We start from the raw sequence: 27,704 nt of genomic DNA, 5'->3' as shown, positions 1-27,704 counted from the left end.
TCCACACAGAGTTCTGAGATAAATGTCTTGGTTTGCAAGAGATTACCTAAGCACCTGTGCTTTTTAAGCTAGCAGAGTTTGCCTGAAATGACAGCCAGCAAATTTATTGGACAGGTATTTAAATCAATGCGCTGTGTATCATGCTTACAGAACTTGGTTGTATAAAACAGTAGTCGAACCTTAGCAAATGAAAATAGCTCTCCTTTTCCCGCCCCCCCTCCGCCGGCACCCGCTTGCGAGCCTCACTCCTAACGCAGCCAGCACACACAAATGAGACGTGACCGGTTTTTAGCTGGGTAACAGTGCCCCCTAATGGGGCTTTTAATAAAAAGCCCATTTTAAAAAAAACAACCCACCTTGTCTCAATTTTCCTTTCAGTTCTTATAACAGCCTTGCTTAATTGCCCGAAATAGATTTATTTTGTAGCTTGTCCAGTAAAAGGAATTGTAGCAGATGAGCCTTCGTCTTGGGTGAAAAAAAATCCCAATGGAGGGATGTGAGAAAATAATTCAAAGTAATATGCTTTTAAAGCCCCACAGAAAAGCCTTTCCGATAACGACATAAAGGATAAAAAGTTTAAATGAAGAATTATATTGTTTATTCTAGATTTATCGTCTGCTCTGTCTGAGGAAATTCACAGAGCAGATAAATCTCTTTCCCGCTCTCTTTGGCAAGTTCACAATGAGAAGTGACTCCTTAGCCCCCAAAGGGGTCACAATCAGCAGATGAAAAGCTTCAGAATACCTGCTCGGCATTGGGTTCTTTGGAAAGCCACAATGAAAGCCCCCATGGGGTAGCCTAGTACGGTGGTACCTCGGGTTAAGAACTTACAGTAATTCGTTCTGGAGGTCCGTTCTTAACCTGAAACCGCTCTTAACCTGAAGTACCACTTTAGCTAATAGGGCCTCCCGCCGCCACCGAGCGATTTCTGTTCTCATCCTGAAGCAAAGTTCTTAACCCGAGGTACTATTTTGGGGTTAGCGGAGTCTGTAACCTGAAGCTTCTGTAACCTGAAGCGTCTGTAACTCGAGGTACCACTGTATATGCCAGGCATACCCAAACTGCAGCCCTCCAGATGTTTTGGCCTACAACTCCCATGATCCCTAGCTAACAGGACCAGTGGTCAGGGATTATGGGAATTGTAGTCCAAAACATCTGGAGGGCTGAAGTTTGGGGGTGCCTTGTATATGCCATGCATGTGCAGCAGGTTCTCTCCCAAACCAGAGAGCCACACCAAGAATGGACAGGCATCACTAAGACACAGGCCCCAAGTACCTGAGAAACCACCTCCTTCCCTATGGACTACTAGATTTAACCTTTCCAATCTGAGAGCAGCCATTTACAGGTGCAAGCCACAATTGCCAGCACAGTGTTAATTTAAGACTGCAGGATAAATAGGACAACACCACACCATTGAGGGGTGGCCTTTACCGCATTGAGTGCAGTGTGCTTTTAACACAGGAACAGACAACATGGGCTATTCCTCTCCGTAAGCTGCTGTTCGGCTCCTGCCGGAATTGGCCAAGGGTCGGGGGTGGCGGACTTGCAGCCCAACCAAATCCGGGTGCAGCACACTGGCTGCTACCCCTGTTTTACAGTTACAAAAGCTTTAAATCTAGTTCCTTGTGGGAGTTTTCTACAGTTTTGGAGATACAAGTGTTCACTTAATAATCAGGCCAATGTGGGTTTGGGGTCTTGGGAGAGCAGCGTCGGAGGAGATGATTCATCTGAGTAGATGATTCATTTCTCAGAGATGATAGTTTTGAAGGTACAGTTCCTAAGATCACCATCAAATGGAATAGAAGGGCTTTTCTTGCAAAGACTAATCTTGGTTTATATAAAAGATTGGCCGCTCAAGAGCTCTAAAAGGCAGTGTGAACAGCACAGACACAGAACTGCATTACAAAGTTAGCACCTCATAAACATTTGTGCTCCTGAGGACTTCAGCATCCTTCGCATTCATCTCCGCCCCCTTCCCATCAGGCAAGTTAGCAGCCCTCGGGATATGGGGAGAATTTAAAAACCAGCAGAGCATGCCTACAGACATTTCTGGATTCAAGAAGTGGAGCCACGGCCGAGAAACATGTTCCACTTACATGTCTGATGCAACCTTAACAATCCAGATTGCATTGTGAAGACTGAAACAGGACGGTTTGCACACTCACATCAAACCATAATTAAAAAGAAACAGTGGCTCAATGTGAACATGCAGACTTTTGCCATGTGAACAATTTTTACTATAAATGTATGGAATGTTTGCTTTGACTTTTCCAAGCGTTCTGAAGTTGCTCAGGCTACTTTCGTAAGGGCCAGGATCGAAAGTGATATGTGCATACAGCAGGAACCGAGAGCCCGGAGTCAACAAATGTTGTGGCTCCATCATCACTGAGCATGCTGGCCAGTGCTGATGGGAGTTGGAATATAGCAACATCAATTGGGAGGACAGAACACGGATTTGCCACCCCCAGTGTACAGCTGGAGGTTTGCTAACGCTTTCTGCCTCACAGCATTTCTATTTTCTGCCTCACATGCAGATATCCCCTCTGCCCCATTGTCAAGGGAGTTTGTCTTCTCCGAGTTGTGAGCATGCACACAGATATTGCCAGGTGCTACAAGTTCTCTTCGCTGTCTTCCTCTCTTCTCAACATATAAATAAATACACTATCTACCAAGATTCAGATTCTGCTTAGTAAAACAAAACTCAAGTAGTTTACAAAAATGATACATAACACTCCTAAGAGAGTGCCAGGAAAATCAATGGGCTTTGGAAACAAGTAGACAAAACAAAATAAAGATAAAACCAACAGTTATATACACGTGGCAGGTAGGCTTGACTAAAGAGAGAAGTTTTTAGCAGGCCTTGTAAACAGTACAACCAAGGCGACTGTCTAGTATTAATAGGCAGAGAGTTCAAGAAGGTTAAGCTCCTTGGGTGCTATTCAGAGAAATCATTCCATCAGCACAAGGAGTTTTGGCTGTGCAATGGAACTTTCCCCCCTCTCTTTCCTCTTCCCACAAGCCTCCAAAATCTGTCCTCCCAGATTTCTCCAAGCCCTTCAGAGCAGATTTGGGGAAGGCACAGCGCATGCGTGTAGAAAAGTGGAGTTGAGTATGCAGAAATCTTTACACTAATGGAGCATGTGCACTAGCTACCAGCCTTAGTCCTTCCTTTCAAACTTCTCAATTATTCCAATCTACCCTCCCTTCCCCATCCTCACAATATTTGCTGCTCCTCACAATATTTGCTCTAGGCAGGTACAACCTTCTGCTTACACCTAAGATTGCCCTCTGTACTCCTCTCTCCCAAATCCCTTCTCCCTATCAAGGTCCTTCCTACATTACAAATGCTCCTCCACCTTAACACTGAATATTATTACACTGAAGTGCCTCCCTGAAACACATCTGGCCGCTTCATTTTGCTCTGCTTTCCTCCCAAACATGCCCCATTTCTACCTTGAGCCTGCAAGCCAGGGGGCAGGCCGCTTGACTTGCAATTTTCGTCCCTAGCGATTTTAGGGATCGTCATCATCTATCTTATCCATTTGCCAATAGGAAGAAAGAGCAATCCAAAGTGTATGCACAGATTTGAAATCTGAATAGGAAACTCTTAGATTTTACATAAAGCTGCACGTTAGGGACCCAGGGCTAAGACTGTGCAGGAATTACAGTACTGCAGGGCATGCCTACCCAGCTGAAATGGGTTTGGTTACCCTGCTGCTACTTTTCTAGGGCCTTCAAGGCCAAGGCAGAATCTGAAAGCATGCAGCTTTCATTTTTTTAAAGAAGTCACAAATCCTCTTGACTGCAGAGGCATATTTTAATAGGCAATGGCACATTTGGAATGTATTTCTCAGTGTCAAACAAGCTGCCCACCCCTAATTTTTACAGTTTTTATGTATGTGATTTTCTCAGCTTATGCTAGAAAACCTTGAGTTAAGAATTTATCAGAGCCCAGGAGATAAATTTAGATACAAGAATCAACACAGTAGAGAAACTGGTTGTGTTGGAGTAACAATAATTTTCAGCAAAGAAGAACAAGGGTCCATTTAGGAACAAGATTAAAAAATGCTAGCTTGTTTTAAATCAACAGGTATAAGCAAAGTTAACCAGATCTTTAGAACAGCAATATGAATTTTCTTTGCAAATGCCACCTATATTTATCGTTTGGCACTTCAAAGCTCAAAATGTACAAAATGTATAAGGAATAACAGCATTTACAACACAAAGCACCATACCTTCATTATTTCAATTGCCCTTATAGCAGTTAAGTAAAGTAGAACAGTATTAGCCCCATAGGTTGGGGCAGCAACTAAGGTTGAGACTTACCTAAGACCATCTTGTGAATTCATGAAGAGCAATTCTAAACTGAGGTGGTTATGATAGAAACTGAAGTCGAACACTTCTGGTTCTGCCCAACACTTGTCCCCCTAGGGCAGGCATGCCCAACAGGTAGAGCTTAACAACATTCCCCTGCTGAACCCCTAAAAAGGTGCTTTCCTCCTCTCTTAAAAAAAACTTAACTATGACCTGAACCCAAAAAAACGGGCCTTCCTCCTCCCTAAAAAAGCTTAACAACTTACCCCCCAAAAGGGGGTAGATCACGGCCAGTTTTTAACTCTGTGAGCAGATCGCAGTTTCTTGGGAGTTGGCCACCCCTGACCTAGGGTATCCAACATCTGGAAGGCTCCAGATGTAGGATTTGTTCATCCAACAATGAACAATTATTCTTGTTGTGTTTCCACAGATAACTCTGATCTCATGGCAATACTACCATACGGATCCAGACATTGTTGGGGCTAAGAAACAGAGATCATCCTCTGAGGCTTCTTCATGTGCCTTCCCCAGGAGCAACATCAGAGCAGGCCTTTTCTGCAGTGGCTCCCCATTTGTAGAATGCTCTCCCCAGGGAGGTTCGACTGGTGCCTTTATTATACACCAGGCATCCCCAAACTGCGGCCCTCCAGATGTCTTGGCCTACAACTCCCATGATCCCTAGCTAACAGGACCAGTGGTTGGGGAAGATGGGAACTGTAGTCCAAAACATCTGGAGGGCCGCAGTTTGGGGATGTCTGGTATACACCTTTAGGAGCCAGGCAAAAATGTTCCTCTTCATCCAGGGCTTTGGCTGATAGAAACTGGATGCCCTTTTAAATGTGGTGTGTGTGCGTGTTATCGGTTTGTTTTTGTTCATATATATATATAGTAATTTTATGTTGTTGTTGTTTTATGTTGTGAACCGCCCTGAAATCTACAGATAAAGAGTAATATACCAATTTTAATGAAGAAGAAACGACTGAACTGTTCATACAGCTTCTGATGAAGGAGGCTTCTCCCCAAAGCATTGGGCTAAATAAACAGTGCATTACCAGAAGAGCTGGAGATTGCCTTCTTGTTGTTGCCATTTCTTTGATGCTTGCTCCCTCTTCCTGCCCCACAACCCTGCTTAAAAACAAAAGAATTCCTTCTGGACCAAGCTTCACCCAATCCAACATGCTTTTCAAGTGGCCCAATAACCAGCAGGCAGCACAACAGAATGAGCCAGCGATACACCAGAGGACCTTGGTGTGTTTTACTACCTGTCCCTGCCTTACATTACATATACCTCTCAAACAGAGCAGGGGCAGCCAATGGGGTGTTCTCCCGATGCTTCGGGACTACAGCTCCCATCATTCCAGACCACTGGCTGTGCAGGTTGGGAGTTGGAGTCCCAGCTCTACTTTGGCGGCCACCACATTGGCTACCCCTGCACTACAGACACTTATTTCCCCAATGAGATCCTACCTACCGTAATAGAACATATTGAGTGGTAGGTTCCTTCTCCCATATAGCCTCCAATTTACAGTGTTTTCAGCAGGTGTGACAGCCCCAGAACAAGACTTTAAACATGATTATTGTGAATTGTTACCTTCATCAAAGTCGGCATCATCCTCTGTATGCTGGGGGAATGGAAAGCAGTTGGTGATTTCGAGCCTGTCTTCCACCACTAGCCCGAGCAGCACACCCTGGACCACTTCATTGCCCTGGCCTTCTTCCTGGTAATGCTTGATTATCTTCAGCACTACCTGAAAATACAGATTCAACGAGCCTCGTTTAGAACAGATCATTCAGTTCAACTAGCAGATAGTTTCCCAAGAATTAAAATTTTACCTTAACTATAGGGTTAGGAAATGGAATTGCTTTAATGGAAAAGCAACACAGAAATATAACATGTCAACTATGTGGAGATCAGTCCTCATGAGGGTCGAGGATTCCAGCAAAGGTAATCATAACGAGAGCAGATTTTCTTTTCTGGAAAACCAACTCAAGAATCGCATATTCTGCTCAAGCTGAACTAATTGCCAAGCGGAAGAGTAGGTTTCATTAAGTATTTTTTTTGATGAGGATTAACCTTCTGCTCAAATACCGTTAATTGAAACAGGCAATTGGTATGCAACCCTGTCAGAGGATGAGCTTGTGCATTCCCATGGAAACGATGTCACTTTCACAGTAATGACCACCAATCACTGAAGTAGTCTCAACGTTAAGCATTTTGTGCTTGCAACCAAGTGAAGATGCCCAGGCACCAGGATGGCACCTGAAGTCTCCACCACCTGGAGGCACATGCCTGCTGATCCTTGGATCCTGACTGTTTTCACACACTAGCAACAAATCCTGTAGAATTCTATCCATTATATTTTATCGGTACAATCAGAATGAATTTCAGGAACCAAAAAGTCATATTGAAAAATACGACTTTCAAGCCATCTGGCCCCAAAATGGCAACTAGGCATTCTGTTTTGGCAACTGCAATCTTGGTTTAACAAGCCATTTGGCGCCTAGTTTATGCATCTGAGTTTCTAACACTGCTCACACAGCTAGCGAATACAGTGGTACCTCGGTTTTAAGTACACAATTGGCTCTGGATGTCTGTACTTAACCTGAAGCGTACTTAACCTGAAACGAACTTTCCCATTGAAAGTAATGGGAAGTGGGAAGTGGATTAATCCGTTCCAGACGGGTCCGCGGAGTACTTAAACTGAAAGTACTTAAACAGAGGTATGACTGTACTGGAAACAGAGTTCAGCTCAATGTGAAGAACACTGTCCCTGTAGCCTGAGAGTCAGAGGTGATGGATGCCTGCCAGAGTGTTCTCCCAATCTCGGATCCCTAGAACTCTCCTACGAGGTTCATACAATTTCCTATTAATCGCCCCAGCCCCTGCGCTGGTTGCATGCATTTTAAATAGGCTAAATTACAACTTTCGACTTAAACTGGAGCCTTACGCTTGGAATTAATTTGGCACAGCCATCAACCCCCCCCCCCGAAAAACAATAGGGGCAACACAAATTGGTCCTGTTTCATGACATAACTGGGAATAGTGAACTTGCCTAGTGAGAAGGATGGCAGCAGGAGGCTCCAACCCACCATTTTCACCCGGATTATTTATTTATTATTTATTTATGGACTTTCTACAATGTCCTTCATCCAAGCATCGCAGGGCGATTTACAAGATAAAAACCACAAAAATGCATACCATTGTAACAAACAAAGGCAATAACCTCCCCCCACCCAAGTAGATGTCTGCATAAAGCAGCAGTGGGGACCCTGCGGCCCTATGTTGTTGACTACAATGTCCATCATCACCACCGGTTATGCTCGCTGAGACTGATGGAACATAGGGGTCCAACATCATCTGACAGGATCAGCAACCCTGGCATAAATGTGAACATGAATCAAATCAAATCAGGAGGCAACATGATCCTGGAAGTTAACAGTATGCATGTCATGAAGAAATGGAGAGTTTTTCTCCCTCTCTCCTATTGCTGTAACTCATGAATGTTGGAAGATTTAGGGCAAAAGAAAGCACTTCTCCACACGGTGCATAGTTCAACAAGGAATTCGCTCCCACAAGAGGCAGTGCTGACCACCAACTTGGATGGCTTGAAAAGAGGATTAAATAAATCCCTGGAACGTAAGGCTAACAATGGCTACTACCGTGTTTCTCCTAAAATAAGACACGTCTTATATTTATTTTTCTTGCAAAAAAACACACCACGGCTTATTTTCAGGGGATGTCTTATTTTTTATTTTTTTATTAAGCTCTGTTGGGGCTCGGCACAGCGCGCCGCTGGCTTTGCCGGCTCCCGCTCTGTCGGGGCTTGGCAGGGCGCGTGCGCTACTGCTTTTGCCGGCTCCCGCTCAGTTCAGTCGGCAGGGCTCGGCAGTTCAGGGGTCCGCAGGGCGCGCGCGCCGCTGGCTTTGCCGGCTCCCGCTCTGTCGGGGCTTGGCAGGGCGCGTGCGCTACTGCTTTTGCCGGCTCCCGCTCAGTTCAGTCGGCAGGGCTCGGCAGTTCAGGGGTCCGCAGGGCGCGCGCGCTGCTGCCTTTGCCGGCTCCCGCTGGGTCAGGGCTCGGCAAAGCGCGCGCTGCTGCCCTTGCCGGTCCCGCTGGGTCAGGGCTTGGCGCGGCGCGAGCTGCGGATCGTGCAGGGTCCTGTTGGGTCGAGGCTCTGCGCGGCGCGTGCTGCAGCTTCTCCCGGCTCCCAGTCCGTCTGCGCTCCATGTGGCGCACGTTGCGCATCCGCTTCCTGACAGGAAAGGCATCTCCCTTTTCCTGTTCCTTACGGAAATGCCATCCAGACCTGCTCCAGCACGGTAGGGTACCGGTACCCCAACACGTCTTATTTTGGGGGGATGTCTTATATTTTTTTGCCTTTAAAAAGTCGTGCCATGTCTTATCTTTTAGACCTGTCTTATTTTGGGAGAAACACGGTAGCTCCACTAGTTTGACCTCCACTTTTAGAGGCAGTCCGAATACCAATGGCTGGAACCCCCCCCCCCCAGGAGGGGAGAGTGATGTGGGGCTCAGGTCCTGCTTGTGGGATTCCCACAGGCGTTTGGTTGGCCACTGTTGAGAGCAGGATGCTGAATTAGGTGGGTCATTGGGCTGATCCGACAGGGATCTTCTTATGCTCAAGCAGCAGTGTAGCTGTCCCAGACCTGGCTCCATGCCTAGGGACCCCACCGCAGCCCTGTGGTTCAAGGATGATGCTTCCCGGCTTGTGCAGTGAGACAGCCAAGGCTGCTCCACGCAGCCGAACCTGGAGAGATGGCCTCTGGCTTGAGCCGTATGCATCACAGCGCCAGCCGATGAGCTGCAGCGGTGGTCCCCACAGAGGCATGAAGCGCACATGGGTGGTGGTGGGAGGAATAGCTAAAAGGGGGGGGGGGAATCATCTCCTCTTTGCCTTGCCCCTGCCCAGAACTTTTTTGCAAGTCCCCACTTGCAAGCTATCTAACATCGCAACATGACAGCGGCAAGACATTTTTACATTCTCCAAGCTGCATCGCTATCAATCACTTTTACGCTCCCTTTGTAAGTGCCTAGGTCTGCAGGAAATAAAGCTATTGAGCTCTGTACCTTTACAACATGTGCTATTAATCTTGTGTAAGCAGCACTGAAGGCTTATTGATCTGTCAAAGAAACCAGGTACGTAGACGGAAGGCCTGGAGCATTCTTTTTTTCTTTAAGGGCATCCGTGTCCTTAACAGGGGGGCACTGCCATGGCCTGTGAGACCATGAGTCAGTCTGCACTGTGACACACAATCTTTAGGGTGGTTTGACCAAAATGAAGTTTAAGGTTTTGAAAAGCAGTGCCGAAAGCGGCTGATCTAAATGTGGAGTGCCATTGTACCCGTTCCACGAGGCAAGTTTATTGCCATGGAAACTGCCGAACAATTCCACTGTAGAAACATTTCTGAAACTGGTGCCCTGAGATTCCAATTCTCCAAGCTCCAGAGAATGTGGGCGCTCAATACCGTTACACTGCAACCAACAAGGTACAGTAATAAAATCAAGAATTTCCTAGCCGAGCTGTTGGTAGTTCTTTCTCCCCTTTCAACCTTAAACAAAACCGGTTCAGAGTTTGCATTGTTTAAAAAAAACAACTTATGATGGCTTTCTTTAATCAATGTATCACTTTTTAAATTCCGCCTTTCTTCCAAGGAACTCACATTGACAGACATGGTTCTCCCCCTTCAACCCACCATATTTTATCCTTTTGACAAACATGTGATGTCAATTCAGCTGGGAGATAAGCCTTCCATCCACTCCAGAATATCCCACCACGTGTTATCACTGAATATTTCAGGGGACGGTATCTAAAAAGCCAGAATGAGCCTCGTGGCATAATAATAATAATAATAATTTATACCCCGCCCATCTGGCTGAGTTTCCCCAGCCACTCTGGGCGGCTTCCAACAGAACATTAAAATGCAATAATCTATTAAACATTAAAAGCTTCCCTAAACAGGGCTGCCTTCAGATGTCTTCTAAAAGTCTGGTAGTTGTTTTTCTCTTTGACATCTGGTGGGAGGGTGTTCCAAGGGTGGGTGCCACTACCGAGAAGGCCCTCTGCCTGGTTCCCTGTAACTTGGCTTCTCACACTGAGGGAACCGCCACAGGGGTTCCCAAACTAAGGCCCGGGGGCCGGATGCGGCCCAATTGCCTTCTAAATCCGGCCCGCGGACGTTCCGGGAATCAGCATGTTTTTACATGAGTAGAATGTGTCCTTTTCTTTAAAATGCATCTCTGGGTTATTTGTGGGGCATAGGAATTTGTTCATTTTCCCCCCAAAATATAGTCCTGCCCCCCACAAGGTCTGAGGGACAGTGGACTGGCCCCCTGCTGAAAAAGTTTGCTGACCCCTGCAGAAGGCCCTCGGCGCTGGACCTCAGTGTCCGGGCAGAACGATATGGGTGGAGACGCTCCTTCAGATATACTGGACTGAGGCCGTTTAGGGCTTTAAAGGTCAGCACCAACACTTTGAATTGTGCTCGTGGCAGAACAGGGATTGCACCTGTTTTCCTTGGTCCCAGTCCAGTACTCTATCCAAGGGGTGGAGACTCTATGGTCCTCCAGATGTTGCTTGACTCCAACTCTCATCAACCTCTGACAGCATAACCAATAATCAGGGTTGAGGGGAATTGGAGTCCAACATCTGGAGGTTCTTCACCCTGCATTATCCACTACACCATACTGGCTTTCCAAAACAGATGAAAAAGTACAGTCTCTCTGAAAACATATTCTCAAACATGAAAATATGAGGCTCCTTAAACTTGGGGGGGGAGGGTGTCCTATTTTATTCTCCAAGATTTAGACTCTAAATTTTAGAAATACTATAAAGAAATGAGCATATAGTAAAACCAACTCTTAGTATACAGCTAAGGAAAACAAAAAGGAGGGACAGAGTCAAATGGGAAACCCAGTAAGTGTTTTTTTTAATAAAGGACAGCCAATGTTAAAGGGCTAGGGAAGGTTGAGCCTCGCAAAAATAATTATTTATCATGTTGCATCTTATTTTCCTGTTTGGATCATGACTTTCCCACCAGCTTCCAAGGTTGAACCTGTGTCCTCCTTCAGCACTGGATGGCCAACTTTTTTAAAAAAAAATTTAAAACACAGTAATATACTGCTTTCCTGAAATTATTTTTTTTAGCCACTGCAGATACAGTGGTACCTCGGGTTACAAACACCTCGGGTTACAAACACCTCGGGTTACAGACTCCACTAACCCAGAAGTAGTACCTCAGTTTAAGAACTTTACCTCAGGATGAGAACAGAAATCGCACGCTGGCGGTGTAGCAGCAGCAGGAGGCCCCATTAGCTAAAATGGTACCTCAGGTTAAGAACGGTTTCAGGTTAAGAACAGACCTCCGGAACGAATTAAGTTTGTAACCAGAGGTACCACTGTACTCCAGTTGTTGCCAACACCTGGAACGAGCCTCCGCTCACAAAACACGACTTCACATTCCTCTCCTTCCCCTGTGACCCTCCAGAGAATAGTTTGCAGGCACATTGTGGGGCAGGAAAGCTGCAGGGAGGAGGAGAAAGGTGAAGTCCTGTTACATGAGCAGCGGTCTGCTTGCGCTACGTTGGGTTCCACCCTTACCTCTAAAAACCAATACCTAATATATTGTCACTCCAGTCCTAGTCCCACCTGGCAGCCCATTCTCATCACCCACATATTTATTACATATGAGAGTAGGTCACCTAGTGGATTCGCAGTTTAGCCAAGGCATGAATTGGAACCTTCCTAGTCCACACCCTGATCTGCTATGCTACATCATCCAAGGGCAGAAAGTGGAAAGTTCTTTCCTACTCAGGTTATATCATCAGGCAACCAAGCCTCTGTTTCCTGATGCACTCGAGACACATCAAAATTAAGCTAGGGACAAGGTGACATCTCTGTCTCATACTGTGAGATGCCAACACCCCACTATTCCATAGCATACATGGAATCTTAAACATACCACATAATTTGCTTTTTGGAAACTTTAGAATTGCTATTCCGTCTTCAACAGTCTTCTGTTGAGTAACTAAGAATCAGGATTTCAGCTGACAGCTGTACACTGAGATGCGTTCTGCTATCCTACTGAAATACCAGCCTTCAGTTATTATTATTTTTTGCTGTACTCATGAGCTGCTTACTACTGCCATCTGTGCATAAAAGCACTACTCTTCAGGCTTCAGCTCCCAGCAGTCGCATGTGTGAATATTTTGAGATGACAGCCAAGTGCAGCAGCAGTTAACCTCATCATCATTCAACAAGCCATTTTTCACATGGATTTGAGCTGAATTTCTACTGTCATTTTGAATTTAGAGGAAAGAGCCTGCAGGGAGGGGGAAGGGAAGCATTCTACATATAATCTGGCCATCAGAAATGGTTGGAGGGGAAGGCAGAAAGCAAGTGCTGCAACTGATGTCTGAATGATCTATTTTGGTTAGCCTAAATTTAAGCATGCCTTAGCAAATCTAAGGATCTCATCCGCAACATGGCAATTTAAAAAACAAACAAACCCAGAGAGAAAATACAAGTTAGCCATTGGCTATGCCAGTCTATCTTAAACAGGGTTTCAGCCTGAATTCTGAAAGAGCTGTAAAAGCATTATGATTAGACGCACCAAGTCCTCTGAAGTTCATGGTCTAATACAGTGTTTCCCAACCTTTGGTCTCCAGCTGTTTTCAGACTACAATTCCCATCGTCCCTGGCCACTGGTCTTGCTAGCTAGGGATGATGGGAGTTGTAGTCCAAAAACAGCTGGAGACCCAAGGTTGGGAAACACTGGTCTAATATAACATGAATAAGCCTTGTGTTCACATGCTACTTCCACCCCCTTCCTCTCATGCTTCAATTTGGTTTTTTTGCAAACCCTCCAAATCAGGAATGCAAATCATGATCAAACCATGGCTTGGAGGGATCATGCAAACCATAATTTTCCTGCTCAAATGCAATGGCAAACTGTGGTCTCTGCAAAAGAAACTTGTGAAGGGGGCATCTGGAGTGAGTCCCACTGACTTCAATGGTGCTTACTTCTAAGTAGAAATATGGAACTGAACTGTAAAATTGAATTTTAAAGAATTTCAGGGAAACCCCCACAAGTACAAAGTCCACTAATGCTAATGAACTAGATGTCACATAAATGAAGATATAGTAAATAAAATATCCATCTAGCCTAATGTTCTGGCCATCTTAGTAAGAAGGATGGCCTGCAAAATAAGAACAGAAAATAAAGAAGTGGATCTGTGTCCCCTACTCCCAGAAAAGCCTGGGTTGTTTTACCTTTTCAACTATTGTTCAAGAATTCTTCACAGGATTTTTACAAGCTTGAATATTGCTTTTTGAGACACTGCACATCAAGGCACGTCCCCAAGAGACACTAAATGAATAGTAGAAGGGAATAATTTTTACGTCAAATCAAATGCATGTAATTTTCTATTTACAGAATGAGGAAAGCTGAACTGCTGCTTGTTTTCATCACTTGTGAAAACTGCTGAAAATAAAAACCCCTATAACCTGGTCTAAACCAATCCATGTGTGAAATGAGCTACTCTGTGTTCAGCCAACTGGCTCCTCTGCCCACCTTTTGAGGAAAAACCCTATCCACACTCCAGCCCAACATCACAAAGAGGCTTTAACATGAGACCAGAAATGGGTCTGGATACAGGAAAGAGATGCCATTGGCATTACATTACATCTAGACAACAGAAATCCCTATCCATATTAGACAGTTTGATGTTGTCGTACATGAAACAAGTGGCTGGTGCTACAGAAGATTCTGCACACAGCAAAGGAACTTCCTCAGGCAATTGACAGCTTCAAATATTCCATAAAGTTAAAAAAAAAAAGCTGGCCTGGGTAAATGGTAAGAGCTATTGTGTGCCTCTGGAGTCTGGATCATTTGCTCATACAGTACCTGCATTTTAGAAGCTGGGGTCCGTTCCCCCAATTTCCCAATGAAGCTACAATTCTACCTAGTCAAGAGATAGGAATCATCTGGCCCTCCAAATTTTGTCCGAATCCAACTCCTATCCGCTCAGTATGATCAATGATCCAGATGTTGCTAGACTCCAGGTTCTCCATCCCTGACCCTCCTCAGAATAAAATTAAAATATTCCTTCAGTAGCATCTTAAAGACCAACTAAGTTTTTATTTTGGTATGAGCTTTCGTGTGCATGCACACTTCTTAGCTCACACCAAAATAAAAACTTAGTTGGTCTTCAAGATGCTACTGAAGGAATATTTTAATTTTGTTTCGACTCATACCAACACAGCTACCTACCTGTAACTAAAACTTCCTCAGAATGTTAGTTGTGGAGAGGAGACACCTCCATGTGACCTGACATCACACTATGAAACCTCTGGTAGATGGCAGTTTCGCCCCATTCTTTCTGTTCCTTGTTAGTGTTCTAATTAAGGGTTGTATCCAAGCTTTTACTCTCTCATCCATTAATTTCAATGGGTCTACCCCAAGAACAAACACCACATTCAACCCAAATGCTTGACTTTTAACCGTCGTTGATGGGTCAAATGACTAAAGGAAGTTTCGACTAGTCAAAAAAGCCAACTCTAGAGTAACTTGTATTTTGGCACAGTTTATTTAGATGACCCTTAAGTGGGACCCAGGTGGCGCTGTGGGTTAAACCACAGAGTCTAGGGCTTGCTGATCAGAAGGTCGGCAGTTCGAATCCCTGCAACGGGGTGAGCTCCCGTTGCTCAGTCCCAGCTCCTGCCAACCTAGCAGTTCGAAAGCACATCAAAGTGCAAGTAGATAAATAGGTACCGCTCCGGCGGGAAGGTAAACGGTGTTTCCGTGCACTGCTCTGGTTCGCCAGAAGCAGCTTTGTCATGCTGGCCACATGACCCGGAAGCTGCCTGCGGACAAACGCCGGCTCCCTCGGCCTATAGAGCGAGATGAGCGCCGCAACCCCAGAGTCGGGCAACCCCTGATGGTCAGGGGCCGCTTTACCTTTACCTTTATTTAGATGATATTTAGATGATATAAATACTGCCCCTTGCATAGGATGGTTTATAATAAAAGCAAGTAAACAAGAATACATAAAACACAGTCCATTAAAAACATACAACAAACCACTCAATGACAACTCCTAATTGCACTGCTTTCACCATAACATACTTTTAGAACTGCAGACCACCGGCCACTAAAAGAAAAGCATTTGTAGACATAAAAAGAAGCCCAAAATGGCACCCCTACCCAATATCAAGCTGCTCTTGAAAGGGGGAGGGGGCAGAGGTGTGAAAGTGAAAGCATGCTACCCTTTCCATAGTGGCCTATAGTTGCAGGAACTATATGGTACTTCCCAATTCAGTTGTGGTATGGTACTATATGGTACTTCCCAATTCCCTCCCTCCACATCTCCTATGCTCTTCCTTCAATCCTTGCAGACCCTGCAACACTCTCACCACTGAATGCCATCTCATAGCTGGGTCAAGGCTGATTTGTCATGAAACAAGCACTAAGCAGGAGAAGACTCTGGCCTTAAGATGGCTCCAGCCTTAGACTTAATTGGGATCAGCTTCCTGTGAGCTTTGCACAAGGTTGCTTTAGCTCAGCAGTGCTTTCCCCCACCCCTCCTGGAGAAAAGCAGAACATACAGGTATATGCTGGTGGCAATGAGAGGATTAGCTGCTAAGAAGAGTGCCTTTTAAGAGAAGTGCATCACCAGCATACCCCACAGTGCTTTGCGGATGTAAGTGGAAACACACATTGTTCACTACATTTGTAAGTAACAGCCCGACAAACTGGCACCAAGAGACCAAACTCCATCAGCCTTTTCAGCTATGCATATATAATCACAACACAAGGGACCCATCCAATGAGAAAAGTAATGAGAAGCCCAACTGTTAAAACCACAGCGGCACAGACAAGATGGCCAGTTGCCAATTTCCCCTCCAAACAGGAAGAGCTATTGTCAGGCAGAATTCCATCCATGAACCTTGAAGTACGACACGTAGGCCTGATGCTAGCGCACTCTTCAATGGGGCGCTAGCTTAATCATGCCAAATGGTACCAGATGTTGCTCTTTCAAGCTTTTTTGTTGCTGCATGTTTACCAATGGCATCATCCTTTGAGGAGGCGCTGTGCTCTTTGGCATACAGCAATAAGGATGCGGAGACTTTAACCTCCAGATTGAAATGGAGACAAACCAACCTAGCCTGGCGGATTTCTTCAGTAGTTTGATTGCCTTGCCTGAAATATCCTGGATACTGTCTATCCCAAGCACAACAAATATCCTCCAATGTGCTTGCGTCAAAAGGTTAGGAGCACTTCAGGACAGCTCTGACCTGTATCCCCCCCCCCAGATTGTTTCTCTGCCATTTGATCCCAGAGGGAGAGAAGGTTTATGGGGATTTCACTGTATCTTGCATTTTGTTCAGTTGTTTGGCTATTTACCCTTCACCATTTTTGTTTACCTATTGTATTTCCTGACATTCTGGGTTTTTTGTTTTATTATGTTTTATTATGTTTAGAAGAAGAAGAAGAAGAAGAAGAAGAAGAAGAAGAAGAAGAAGAAGAAGAAGAAGAAGAAGAGGAACAAAACAGCAACAACAGAATAAAGTGAAGTGGCAAGAGCAGTCAGCAGAGTTAAAAAGGATGTTCTTATGGTAGAAATCTCACCAGGCCCTGTGGTTTGCAGAAGGCTGTGCTTTTGAAGCATTGCAACCCTTCCTCAAACAAAACCAATCAGAGCAAAAGGTGTGCATTCAACGGGGTTAGCTAAATGAGCACAGACTGAGAAACGAAGCCGAGAAACAAAATTCCATTCCTGCCCCCTCCCCTAAAAAAGTCTATGAAAAAGAAGAGTAAGATGTCTCAAAGTGTCCTAGATAACCTCCCCAAGGCAAAAGGCAGTGCTAGCAGTATTTGGGACTCTCAAACATTTTTATCTTACTCTTCCTCCAAGCAACTAAGGGGTGGAATACACCATCTTTCCCCCAGCCCACTTTATCTTCACAACGCTGTGAGGTAGGTGAGGCTATGAGATAGTGACCGGTTCAGGTTCACCTAGTGGGCTTTAGGGCTACAGGAATTCTAATTTAGGCCTCTCTGGTCCACAGTTACTCTCTAACTGCTACACTGAATCTGCTTTCTTATTTGTCTAAACTGAAATAAATGAATAAAGCTTGAGAATGGCTGCCCTCACTCTCATCTCAGGCTCAGGAAACTGAAAGAGAAGCAAGTACAATGCTGGCACTATCTACTAACACTGAGGAAAAACTATTGGTAGAGCCCAGGAGGATATGAAAAATCAAACAATTCGACATCTGAACACCTATACAGAAAAAAGCAGCTTTTGAGAAGCAAGGATTGGCCATACTGACCTCCAAGTATGTCGCTAAACCCAGGAAGAAACTACAGCCTGCACAACTGTTTGTCTTTTAATGATTGGGAAGGCCAATAGTGGCAAAAGGCAAGAGAGCCTGTGAAATTCCTAGACGGTAGCAGGATGTCCCAAGGTCTGCATGTGTCCTACAGTGCATCCCAACAACAGTGTTGGTTAGAATGTTAGACCTTGGGAGACCAGGGTTCAAATTTCCATTCATCCATGAAGCTCCCCGGGTGTTCTTGGGCAAGTCACAATGTCTCAGCCTAATCTACCTCACAGGGTTGTTGGTTTGTGGGTAAAATGAGGTGTGGAGAGAACTGTGTACTGCTCCTTTGAGGGAAAGGTGGGATATAAATGTAAAAATAAATAAGAATAAATTAAACTTTGGATGATGTGTGATCTCCTTGCCAAAAGGATTGACCACCAAAGATTCAAACTTAGAAAGAGCCACCTAGAAGCAGCTACGACAGGTCAGTGCATCTTCCCATCTGATGATAGGGAACCTGCCCCACTATAATAGCAGTGAACATTTCACAGCACAATCCTATGTCTCCTCAGAAGCAATCCCATAAAGATCAATATGACCTTCTCAGGTAAATGGGCACAGCACTGCAGCCCAAACTTTACTGATATCTGGATAATTAAGCATGGGCTTACTAACTTGCTAGCAACACATTAGAACAATCTATTCTTGTAAGTTGCTCTGAGCTCATTTTTACACCCAAGGCTGACTGAGACTGATATACTTATGCACATTCAAAATTGTGTGCTTATTTTTGTCTGCACAATTAATTCCTCCTCTGTTAGACACAGGAAGACCAAGAGCAATGCTGGTAACTGAAAAATGCCCCGGGGCCACTGGCAATCCTGCCCAATGCTCCATTCACATTGTGGATTCTGAAGTCACCAAGCCCACACACGCACCCATCTTTGTAGTCTTAATAAAAAACTAAATTTGGTACCTGATCCTAATGTCTGTATTTGTGGTGGGGCCACTGCAAAATACCAAGAGCAATATAACTAAGAGCCGATCAACTAATAGTTCAATCCTATACAGTCGTACCTTGGCTTCCAAACGCCTTGGGAGACGAATGTTCTGGCTCCAGAACGTTTGAAAACTGGAAGTGAGTGTTCCGGTTTTCAAACTTTTTTTGGAAGCTGAGCATCTGGCGCGGCTTCCACTATTGTTTCCGGCGTGAATCGCAATCAGAAACCAATCAGAAGCCACGCTTTGGCTTCCAAATGGATTCGTTCGACTTCTGAGGGAAAACTGTACATATCTACACAAAAGAAAGCTCCATAGAGTTCAATGGAGCATACTTCCTGATAAGCTTATACAGGATTGCATTGAAAGGTGTTAAAACGTAATTACATTTGTGGAAACTGCAGCACTTACCAACTCTAAAAGTTCCACAAGCTCATTGTGATGAAATGAGTTTTTGCTATACTATTCCCAGAGAATACAAAATAAAAAAATTCCTTCAGTAGCACCTTAAAGACCAACTAAGTTTATATTTTGGTATGAGCTTTCGTGTGCATGCACACTTCTTCAGATACACCGTGTATCTGAAGAAGTGTGCATGCACACGAAAGCTCATACCAAAATATAAACTTAGTTGGTCTTTAAGGTGCTACTGAAGGAATTTTTTTATTTTGCTTCGACTCAGACCAACACGGCTACCTACCTGTAACCAGAGAATACAGAAAGCAATATAGGGAAAGACTTCATGCTAAATACTGTAGAACATAGCTGTATCTTTGTAACATTTGGGTGGCATTTCTGTGCTGTTTGAGCACTCATTGAGATATAACATAAAGTACATACGGTTACTTACACAAAATGCCCACATGAACTTGCAGCTTACAGCATTTGCAGTACTGTACCTGAAACAATGCATCTGATAATCAAATTGGCAGCTATATGCATAATGCTGTCTATCACAATTCTAAGGAATCTGTGATATATAGAGATAGAGATGGGATCATCTGCTTTGTGTGCAGCAGGTCCCAGGTTCAATCTGGCATCTCCAGGGCTGGAAGACGCTCCTGCCTGAAACACTGGAGAGTGACTGCCAGACAGTGTGAACAAAACTGAGCAAGTTGGACTAAAGGCAGTTTCCAACTTTACATACCATGTAGGCCGCAAGAGTACTTCAACATGGAACCCACAGGCCACACAGGCTTTGTCGTGGAGGGGAGGAGGCCAAAAAATGACACACCCCAACCCCCACAACGCCTTCCCAAAGTCAGGTAAGTGAGAAGCTGGGATTTAGGAAAGAGGCATGAGGCTCTGTCAGGGTCCTAGAGCTCTCCCCCCCTCCTTCCCAAGCAGAGAAAGCCCTAACTAGGTTTTGGGAAGGAGGTGGGAAGACTCCAGGATCCTGTCAGAGCCCTCACACCTCCTTCCCAGAGCCCAGCACCTCCATACCCAGCTTTGGGAAGGCTGTGCTGGGGGAAGGGGGAGGAGGGGGCGCAAAATGTTGCAGAGGACCACCCAAAAAGGCCTCAGGTCCGCATGCAGCCCAAGGGCTGCACGTTGGACCACTGCTCTAACTGAACTGAGAATGCATTTTTAATAATACCTAGACTGCATCTTCACAGTTTTGTTCAACCTATCAGACATCAGCCCGGTCAATATGATTTCAGTAAAATGAATAATCTGCCTTATAAGAGGATAGCACTTTTTGGTTTCCGTGCTGGTCACAGGGAAAGAGAATCACCCTCTTCTGCCGCAAAACCATGGAAATGAAGGCTATTATCACCAAGTTACAGGGGAAGAGAGGAGTACAGGGAGTCTTCGTCAATTCCCGCTTGGAGTCTAGCAATTCTTGGCTCCTCTGAACTCTTTCCATTCCATCTCGTATTTGCAATAATTCTGAAATCAGGGTCTGTGCCAGAGCTTGTATCCCCCAGTCTCTCTCCCCCCCCCCATCTCTTTTCCTTTTGTGTCATATATTTCAGATTATAAACCCGGGGGTTGGGACTGTCGTTATCACTGACACTTGTAACCCATTCTGGGATGGGCTAGATGACCCTCGGGGTTCCTTCCGAACCCTGTGAAGAACATGCGGCAGCGCGCACGGCGGCTCAGGACGGAGCCTCTCCCGGCTCCCCTTCCCTCGCTCCCCTTCCCTCGCTCACCACGCCGTCGATCTGCACTTGCTTCACCGCGGAGTCTCCGGGAGCCGACTTCGCCTTGGCTTTGACGGCAGCCGAGGCAGAAGCGACGGCGCCGGGGGCGGGTGTCTCCTTTCGCGACGCCATCTCTGGAAGAAGAAAACGAGAGAGGCAGAACGCACACCGGCCGGAAGAGGAAGAGGGCGAGGGAAACCGGAAGCGGGTCCATTTCAGGACACCTTCCGGGCGGAAACCGGAGGACTTCCAAAGCACAACCCCCGCCCCAAAACATGGTTCCGCTTTCATATAGTTCCTAGTATTTGTATTTTGCTTTTCCTCTGCGCCGATAGTTTCGCCCGACGGGAGCTCGATCCTGGATACCTGCCATTAACCCACCAGGAAATATAATCCGCCTAGTAAATCTATGGAGTGGTGGGTATACTGTAATAGTTTATGGACTGCATTTATTCCTTCTTCCTCCGATGAGCTCGAGGTGGCGCACGTGGTTCTCTTCCCCTATCTCATTTAATCCCCCCAACAACAACCCTGTGGGGTAGGCTAAGCTGAGAGAGGCATCGTCCGGCGCCCAAGCGAGAGCTTCATGGCCAAGCGGCCTCCCCCAGAGACCCAGCCCGACCCTCTCAACCACTACATCTAGCCCTGATCTGCTTTATCCGTGTATTCTTCCTGCACTGCAGGGGGGGTTGGACCCTCAGGGGTCCCCTGTGGGTTCTATTATAACCGCATTTTCATCCTGCTTTCTCGCTCGCAGCAATAACGTCAGCAACTTAACAAAAAGAAAGCATCTGGGGAGAAGAGTCAGAGCGTGATCGCTCCTGGACACGTTACACATTCCTAGACACGTGTTTTCCCCGACGGCTGCTACACTGCGCATGTGTCAACTTTCGTTACGATTATTGCTTTCTTTAAAAAAAAATCCGGCATGGACTTCCGGCGGAAGAAGTAGTGGGGCCCGTCTAGTATTGCGTCTCCATGGTCTTCCTCCGGCCGCCGCTATGAAGATCAAGCGGCAGAAGCACGCCAAGAAGAACGTGGGCTTCTACAAGCACAACTTCGGCTTCCGCGAACCCTTCCAGGTGCTCCTGGACGGCACCTTCTGCCAGGCCGCGCTGCGCAACAAGATCCAGATCCGAGAGCAGCTGCCCGGATACCTGGCCGGGGCCACGCAGCTCTGCACGACGCGGTGAGAGGCGGGCCGTCGTGTCGAGTGGGACGGGGAGGCGCGTTACGCAACGGGGGAAGCCGCAGCTCAGCGCGTAGGGCGCCTGCCTTGCAAGCAGAAGGGGAGACCGGGCTCGATCCCCAGGGGGGGGGCAGCACCCCCAGCCCGAAATCCCGGAGAGCTTACTGGGTTAGACCAGCCGGAATTCCTCCAGGTTGAGATGATGGGAGTTGTAGTCATAGAATCATGGCACTGGGTCCCCAAGTGTCATCTAAACCCGTGGTTCCCCAACGTGGGGCAATTTGATTTCTAAAGGGGGGGGGAATTCGAGAATGAGTTAGACCAAGTTTTAGGCTTCCTCCACGTGAATAGGAGTTCACTTTTTGAGTAATACAAATTATATGTCACGGGTGGGAGGGCATCAGGACTTTAGAGATGCTTAGGTGGGGCATGGCCAAAAAAAAAAATGTTAGGAACCACTGATCTAGACCAGGCATCCCCAAACTTTGGCCCTCCAGATGTTTTGGACTACAATTCCCATCTTCCCCGACCACTGGTCCTGTTAGCTAGGGATCATGGGAGTTGTAGGCCAAAACATCTGGAGGGTCGCAGTTTGGGGGTGCCTGATCTAGACCAACCCCCTGCAATGCAGGTTATCCAGGAAAACCAGGGGCTGCACATTTAGGGGTGGGGCTGCCGGATGGTTGAACCATGGCCACTGCTCTCTGGAGTGTACATCTGCCAGGAAAGCTTTAGCTCAACAACTTTGATGAAGGCTCCCCCCAAAAAGCTCAACAACTTTGGTCAATCCAAAGGGTAGATCACTGCCAGGTTTTTTTTATAGTGGGAGTAGATCGCAGTCTCTTGAGAGTTGGACATGCCTGCCATAAAGCAAGACTCCCATTGTGAAACAGGTGGGAAGAGAAGCAGAGGGTGGCTGCCGGCCAAGTTCTGTTCTCTCTTCCTTGACTGTATTTTGGAATTTATTAGTGTATAAGCGAATGCGCAGAGTGGATGACCTTAGAACGCCCCAAATAAATAAGGACCAACCGTACCTTGGGTCCCAAGCTTGAGAAAGTCGGGTGTAGCAGTGCTGAGCTAGATGGGCTATGTACAAAGCAGCCTCCCATGTATCCTACTTTGGGTGGGTGTCAGTTATTCAGTGGACAATGCGGTGGGAGATAGTTGGCTGCTTGGTCCTCATAAAGGCGGAGGAGCTACCAGCGTGAGCAGGATGGGTCAATGAGGCATTTAGGGCAACACTGGGGTGTGTGTGTGGGTGTGAAAGGACTGCCATTTGGAGATGCAAACTCATATGCATACATGCAAATGTAGAAGTAATTGGAATTCAAATGCATCTTACCATAGAAAACCAGACTAGGCAACTTTGTAGGTAGATGCAAAATTCATAAACAGCTGGTGTCTTTTAAATAGAAAATACAGTAAATATCGCTGAAGGGGGAAAGACTATGACGAGGTGGCCTGTGGCTGCCAAGTCTACTGTACAGGTGCTGCTACAGACAGACAGAAAACTTCAGGATTCCTCCTCCTCCTCGTTGTTCTTTAGTATTAAACCACACTTGCGCCTGAAAGCCCCTTCAACTACTAGAGGACTGTCCTCTGTAAAGCCATGTCACTCTATAGAGAGTCCCTATGTCTCTCCTTTGTGCTCAGTTGGCGGGGCCTTTATTTCAGGAGGCCAGGCAGCCAGCAGGAAGAGTCGCCGCATTAAGAGCTGTTTAAATCCCCAACTGAGCTGCAAACCTCCTTGGTTGACTTCGGATCCCTCTCATTCCTTTAACTTACTTGACTTCACAGGATGGTGTGAGGGTAAAATGGGGCCTATAGTAGACCATGTATATTAATATCTTTGGCTCCTTTGATGAAGGCCTGCAGTTCCTGGCTTTGCAAACTCCATATTCATGCTTGCCTCTTAAGGCAGCGCTTAGCAAGCATCCTGCCAGCGTGAGAATTTCTGCTTGGCGGTGGGAATTGCCCCCCCCCACATGCCATCACGTCTGTTCTGGGGTTCCCCCAATCTTTGCATATGGGGTAAACTGGATACAAGACATAATAGGGACATTAGTTCAGAATTTAAAATGTCTTCGTTGAACAAGAATCTCTGCTGTTATCTTTTCTTCTTCTAGATGTGTCCTGAAAGAGTTGGAATCCTTAGGGAAGGAGCTCTATGGGGCAAAACTAATTGCGCAGAGATTTCAAGTTCGCAATTGTTCTCACTTCAAAAATCCAGTGAGCGGCTCAGCCTGCCTCTTGTCCATGATCGAGGGTGGGAATCCGCACCATTACTTCATTGCTACGCAGGTAATGTTCTTTCACTTAAGCTCATGTGCACAAAATGCCTCATTTCCTTCATATTTTGGAATCTGGCCAGTTGTTAATGAGTTTTGAGAATTACATTCACGCTTTCTCCTTTGGGGCTGCGGTGGGAAAACTTCAGCTTATGCAAATTTGAACGGCACCTACACATTTCCAGCGGTACAAGAGAGCGTTCGAAACTGCCTAGAGCCTTGTTTTAAAACAAGTTTACTTGGAAATGAGCCTTGTTGAGCTTGAGAGGGCTTGCATATGCCTTGGATGGCAAGCTCTCCTGCAGCAAGCAGCCCAGCATAGGATTAGAGTTGCAGAGGGAGGGGATTTGTATGTAACAGTTTTATTTCACAAAGAAAGGAATGAAGATACTTGGCAGCTTGTTTGCACACTGTAATTAATGTCTTAGTTGCTAGATCAGGAGGCAGGGCACATCTAAGCATCAGCTAAAGTTCTCGGCTGAGAGTGTATCTGAGAAAGGCAAGTCTGCATAGAACAAGAACGAAGAAGTATCTATGCCCAGCTCTGCTTACAGAATAAGTAGCAGGGACACGGGTGGCGCTGTGGTCTAAACCACTGAGCCTCTTGGGCTTGCTGATCAGAAGGTCGGCAGTTCGAATCCCCGCGACGGGGTGAGCTCCTATTGCTCTGTTCCAGCTCCTGCCAACCTAGCAGTTAGAAAGCATACCAGTGCGAGTAGATAAATAGGTACTGCTGTGGCGGGAAAGTAAACGGTGTTTCCATGCACTCTGGTTTCCGTCCCGGTGTTCTGTTGCGCGAGAAGCAGTTTAGTCATGCTGGCCACATGACTTGGAAAGCTGTCTGTGGACAAACACCAGCTCCCTTGGCCTGAAAGCGAGATGAGTGTCACAACCCCATAGCAACTTCTCTTTCCAGTCTATTTCTGAAATTCTTTTGTAATATGACAGCTACTTTGAAATCTTGTATAGAATGTCCTGGGAGATTGAAGTGTTCTCCTACTGGTTTCTCTGTCTTGTGATTCCTGATCTAGACTTATTGTTTGTGTCCCCCCCCACCCCCATTTGATAGGACCAAGATCTGGCAACAAAAGTAAAGAAAAAGGCTGGAGTTCCCCTTCTCTTCATAATTCAGAACACAATGGTTCTTGACAAACCTTCCATGAAATCTTTGGCTTCGGCACAAGCAGCACAGACAAACCGGCTGATTCCAGAGCACCAAAAACTAAGCATTGAACTTCTCAAAGAGGAGCAGGGTCTGGCAAAGACCTCGGAGCCGAGAAAAAGGAAACGGAAAAGGGCCAGTGGCCCTAATCCTCTCAGCTGCCTGAAGAAAAAGAAAAAGGCACAGGAGACCTTGCAGCCTTCAGCAGCTAAGAAAAAGGGGAATAGGAAACGCAAGAAAAGGAAACTGGAAGCAGGAGGAGAGACTGTGCCATCAGGGTCACAGAATGTGGAAGCATGAAATCATCCCAGAAAACTGGTGGGCTCGTCTGTTCCATGAACTTTTGGTAAAGACTAAAGGAGTGTGATAATCCTTGCATTTAATTATTATTTTATTAAAGGTCTTGTTTTAAAGGTCTTGGAGTATTTGGGTGCTACGTCAAAGTGAAACACACACACACTTTTGATATCATTTTAAATTGTTAAATTGGGTCTTAAAACTGCACAAGAACAGACCGTATAGCTAGCTTATCTGGTTATTGATATCCTTAACTGGGGTGGATTGCAAACTGATAATCATGCCCTAAGCACAGCCTGTTTGTGTCATGCAGGGGAGCACATGAAACATACTAGTTACCTCTTAGTAGAGCAATCAAAGGGGCAGAACTCATCACCTGCTTTGAAAGGAAGCATTTCACAAATCAATCCTGCTTTCTTTCTTGAAGTCCTGCTCACACTGTCCCAGATACATGGAAGCTAACTACAGTTAGTTGTTTGTGAATTCAAGAATGTTCTAGTACAAAACCAGATTCAAGTGTGTTTTCAAAAGTGGGTAGGAGATTAAAACCTACATTTAACTCTCTTTACATTTAACTCTATATTTTCATTGGGGACCCAGGTGGCGCTGTGGGTTAAACCACTGAGCCTAGGGCTTGCTGATCAGAAGGTCAGCGGTTCGAATCCCTGCAATGGGGTGAGCTCCCGTTGCTCGGTCCCAGCTCCTGCCAACCTAGCAGTTCGAAAGCACGTCAAAATGCAAGTAGATAAATAGGAACCGCTACAGCAGGAAGTTAAATGGCATTTCCATGTGCTGCTCTGGTTTGTCAGAAGCGGCTTCGTCATGCTGGCCACATGACCTGGAAGCTATACGCCGGCTCTCTCGGCCAATAATGCGAGATCAACCCCAGATTCGGTAACGACTGGACCTAATGGTCAGGGTCCCTTTACCTTTTTATATTTTCATTATATTGAGTAATAGCTACTTCCATAATGTCTTCGTTTAAAGTAGAAGCCCTTTGAAGCATTCCATTTATTTCTGTCACTGAGGATTAATTTTCAGTGCATTATCAAATGTAACCCCAAGGAGTTAAATGTAATCCCATTCCATATCCAGTTTGTTTAATTGCAAGATCTGAAATGGATAAAACCTTTTGCTGGAAATCCTTTATCTCTCCCTTTTAGCTGGCTCCAGTTCAGTCAGGTTCCAGCCCAGTGGGGACTGAGCAATTTTCCCCAAAGACCTATTTGTAGTGTGGAATGACAAATCCTGGAGCCATACGATAATCTTTGGAAAATTCTATACATATCACTTGAACTCTCAGCCAAAAAAGAAAAGGTGGAGGGAAGTGATTAATGGGTTGTCCGCAGTCAGGACATGATCCATGGTATTAATTACTGCAGAAGGTTGAAAAAGGCAAATGCTGAAATGATTACAAGGGTGCAGTAAATGCTGAAAGAAGGAAGTTTGGAGCAGGTAGATTTTGGGTTGGAGTGGGGAGCGGATTATGGATCAGGACCGCTTCAGTTAAAAGGTAGTAGCCATCCTAAATCATGGTCGGCAACTAGAGCACACTATTACACATATTTAAAAGCAAGTCCTATTGAGTTAAAATGGGCTTGTGCCCTGTTAAATAGATTGCAGAATTGCAGTCTTATTTGCTTAAAAACTGCCTATGCTTCCTGTAGTTAAGTGATCGGCAATGAGACCTGGTATATCTAGCCAGAAGGAAGGCTCTTCCAGATTTTAAGCACAAAGGGTCCTATCTTTCATAACCACCTTCCATACTTCTGTTGGCAAGTGTAGCCCAAGCAGTCTTCAAAATGGATCGCAATACTTGCTCCAGTTGGTATGGGTGGAGGCAATCCTTGCTTGTAACATTACACTTGTGGGGGGAGAAAACATTCTTGGCCCTGCTGATATAAGTTCACACTTGAAACTAGTTCTGTTGTGAACCTCCCTGGGACCATTGGATGAAGGACAGTACAGTGG

The 27,704-nt window shown here is 45.8% G+C and overlaps 2 protein-coding genes across 2 annotated transcripts in view; one reads left to right on the top strand and one right to left on the bottom strand.

Annotated features, from left to right (window-relative positions):
• Window positions 1–20,983, bottom strand: part of EIF3H (eukaryotic translation initiation factor 3 subunit H) — a 69,685-nt gene extending 48,702 nt beyond the window's left edge. Inside the window, exons 1-2 of the mRNA XM_035125028.2 lie at window positions 20,807–20,983; window positions 5,906–6,062 (exon numbers count right to left, since the gene is read on the bottom strand). Of these exons, the coding sequence (XP_034980919.1) occupies window positions 5,906–6,062; window positions 20,807–20,929 (280 nt within the window). The 5' untranslated portion in view covers window positions 20,930–20,983. The remainder of the gene's footprint in view (window positions 1–5,905; window positions 6,063–20,806) is intronic.
• Window positions 20,984–21,744: 761 nt separating this feature from the next.
• On the top strand, window positions 21,745–25,853 carry UTP23 (UTP23 small subunit processome component). Its single transcript, XM_035126351.2, has 3 exons — window positions 21,745–21,986; window positions 24,113–24,287; window positions 25,344–25,853. Exons 1-3 carry the CDS (start codon window positions 21,799–21,801, stop codon window positions 25,734–25,736), a joined length of 756 nt encoding a protein of 251 aa, XP_034982242.2. The 5' UTR covers window positions 21,745–21,798; the 3' UTR covers window positions 25,737–25,853.
• The last annotated feature ends 1,851 nt before the right edge of the window (window positions 25,854–27,704 follow it).

Source organism: Zootoca vivipara, chromosome 8 (genome assembly GCF_963506605.1).
Source record: "Zootoca vivipara chromosome 8, rZooViv1.1, whole genome shotgun sequence".
In the NCBI taxonomy this organism is placed as follows: Eukaryota; Metazoa; Chordata; class Lepidosauria; order Squamata; family Lacertidae; genus Zootoca; species Zootoca vivipara.
The sequence above is the reverse complement of the archived record's forward strand: the minus strand, read 5'-3'. Positions and strand labels throughout refer to the sequence as shown.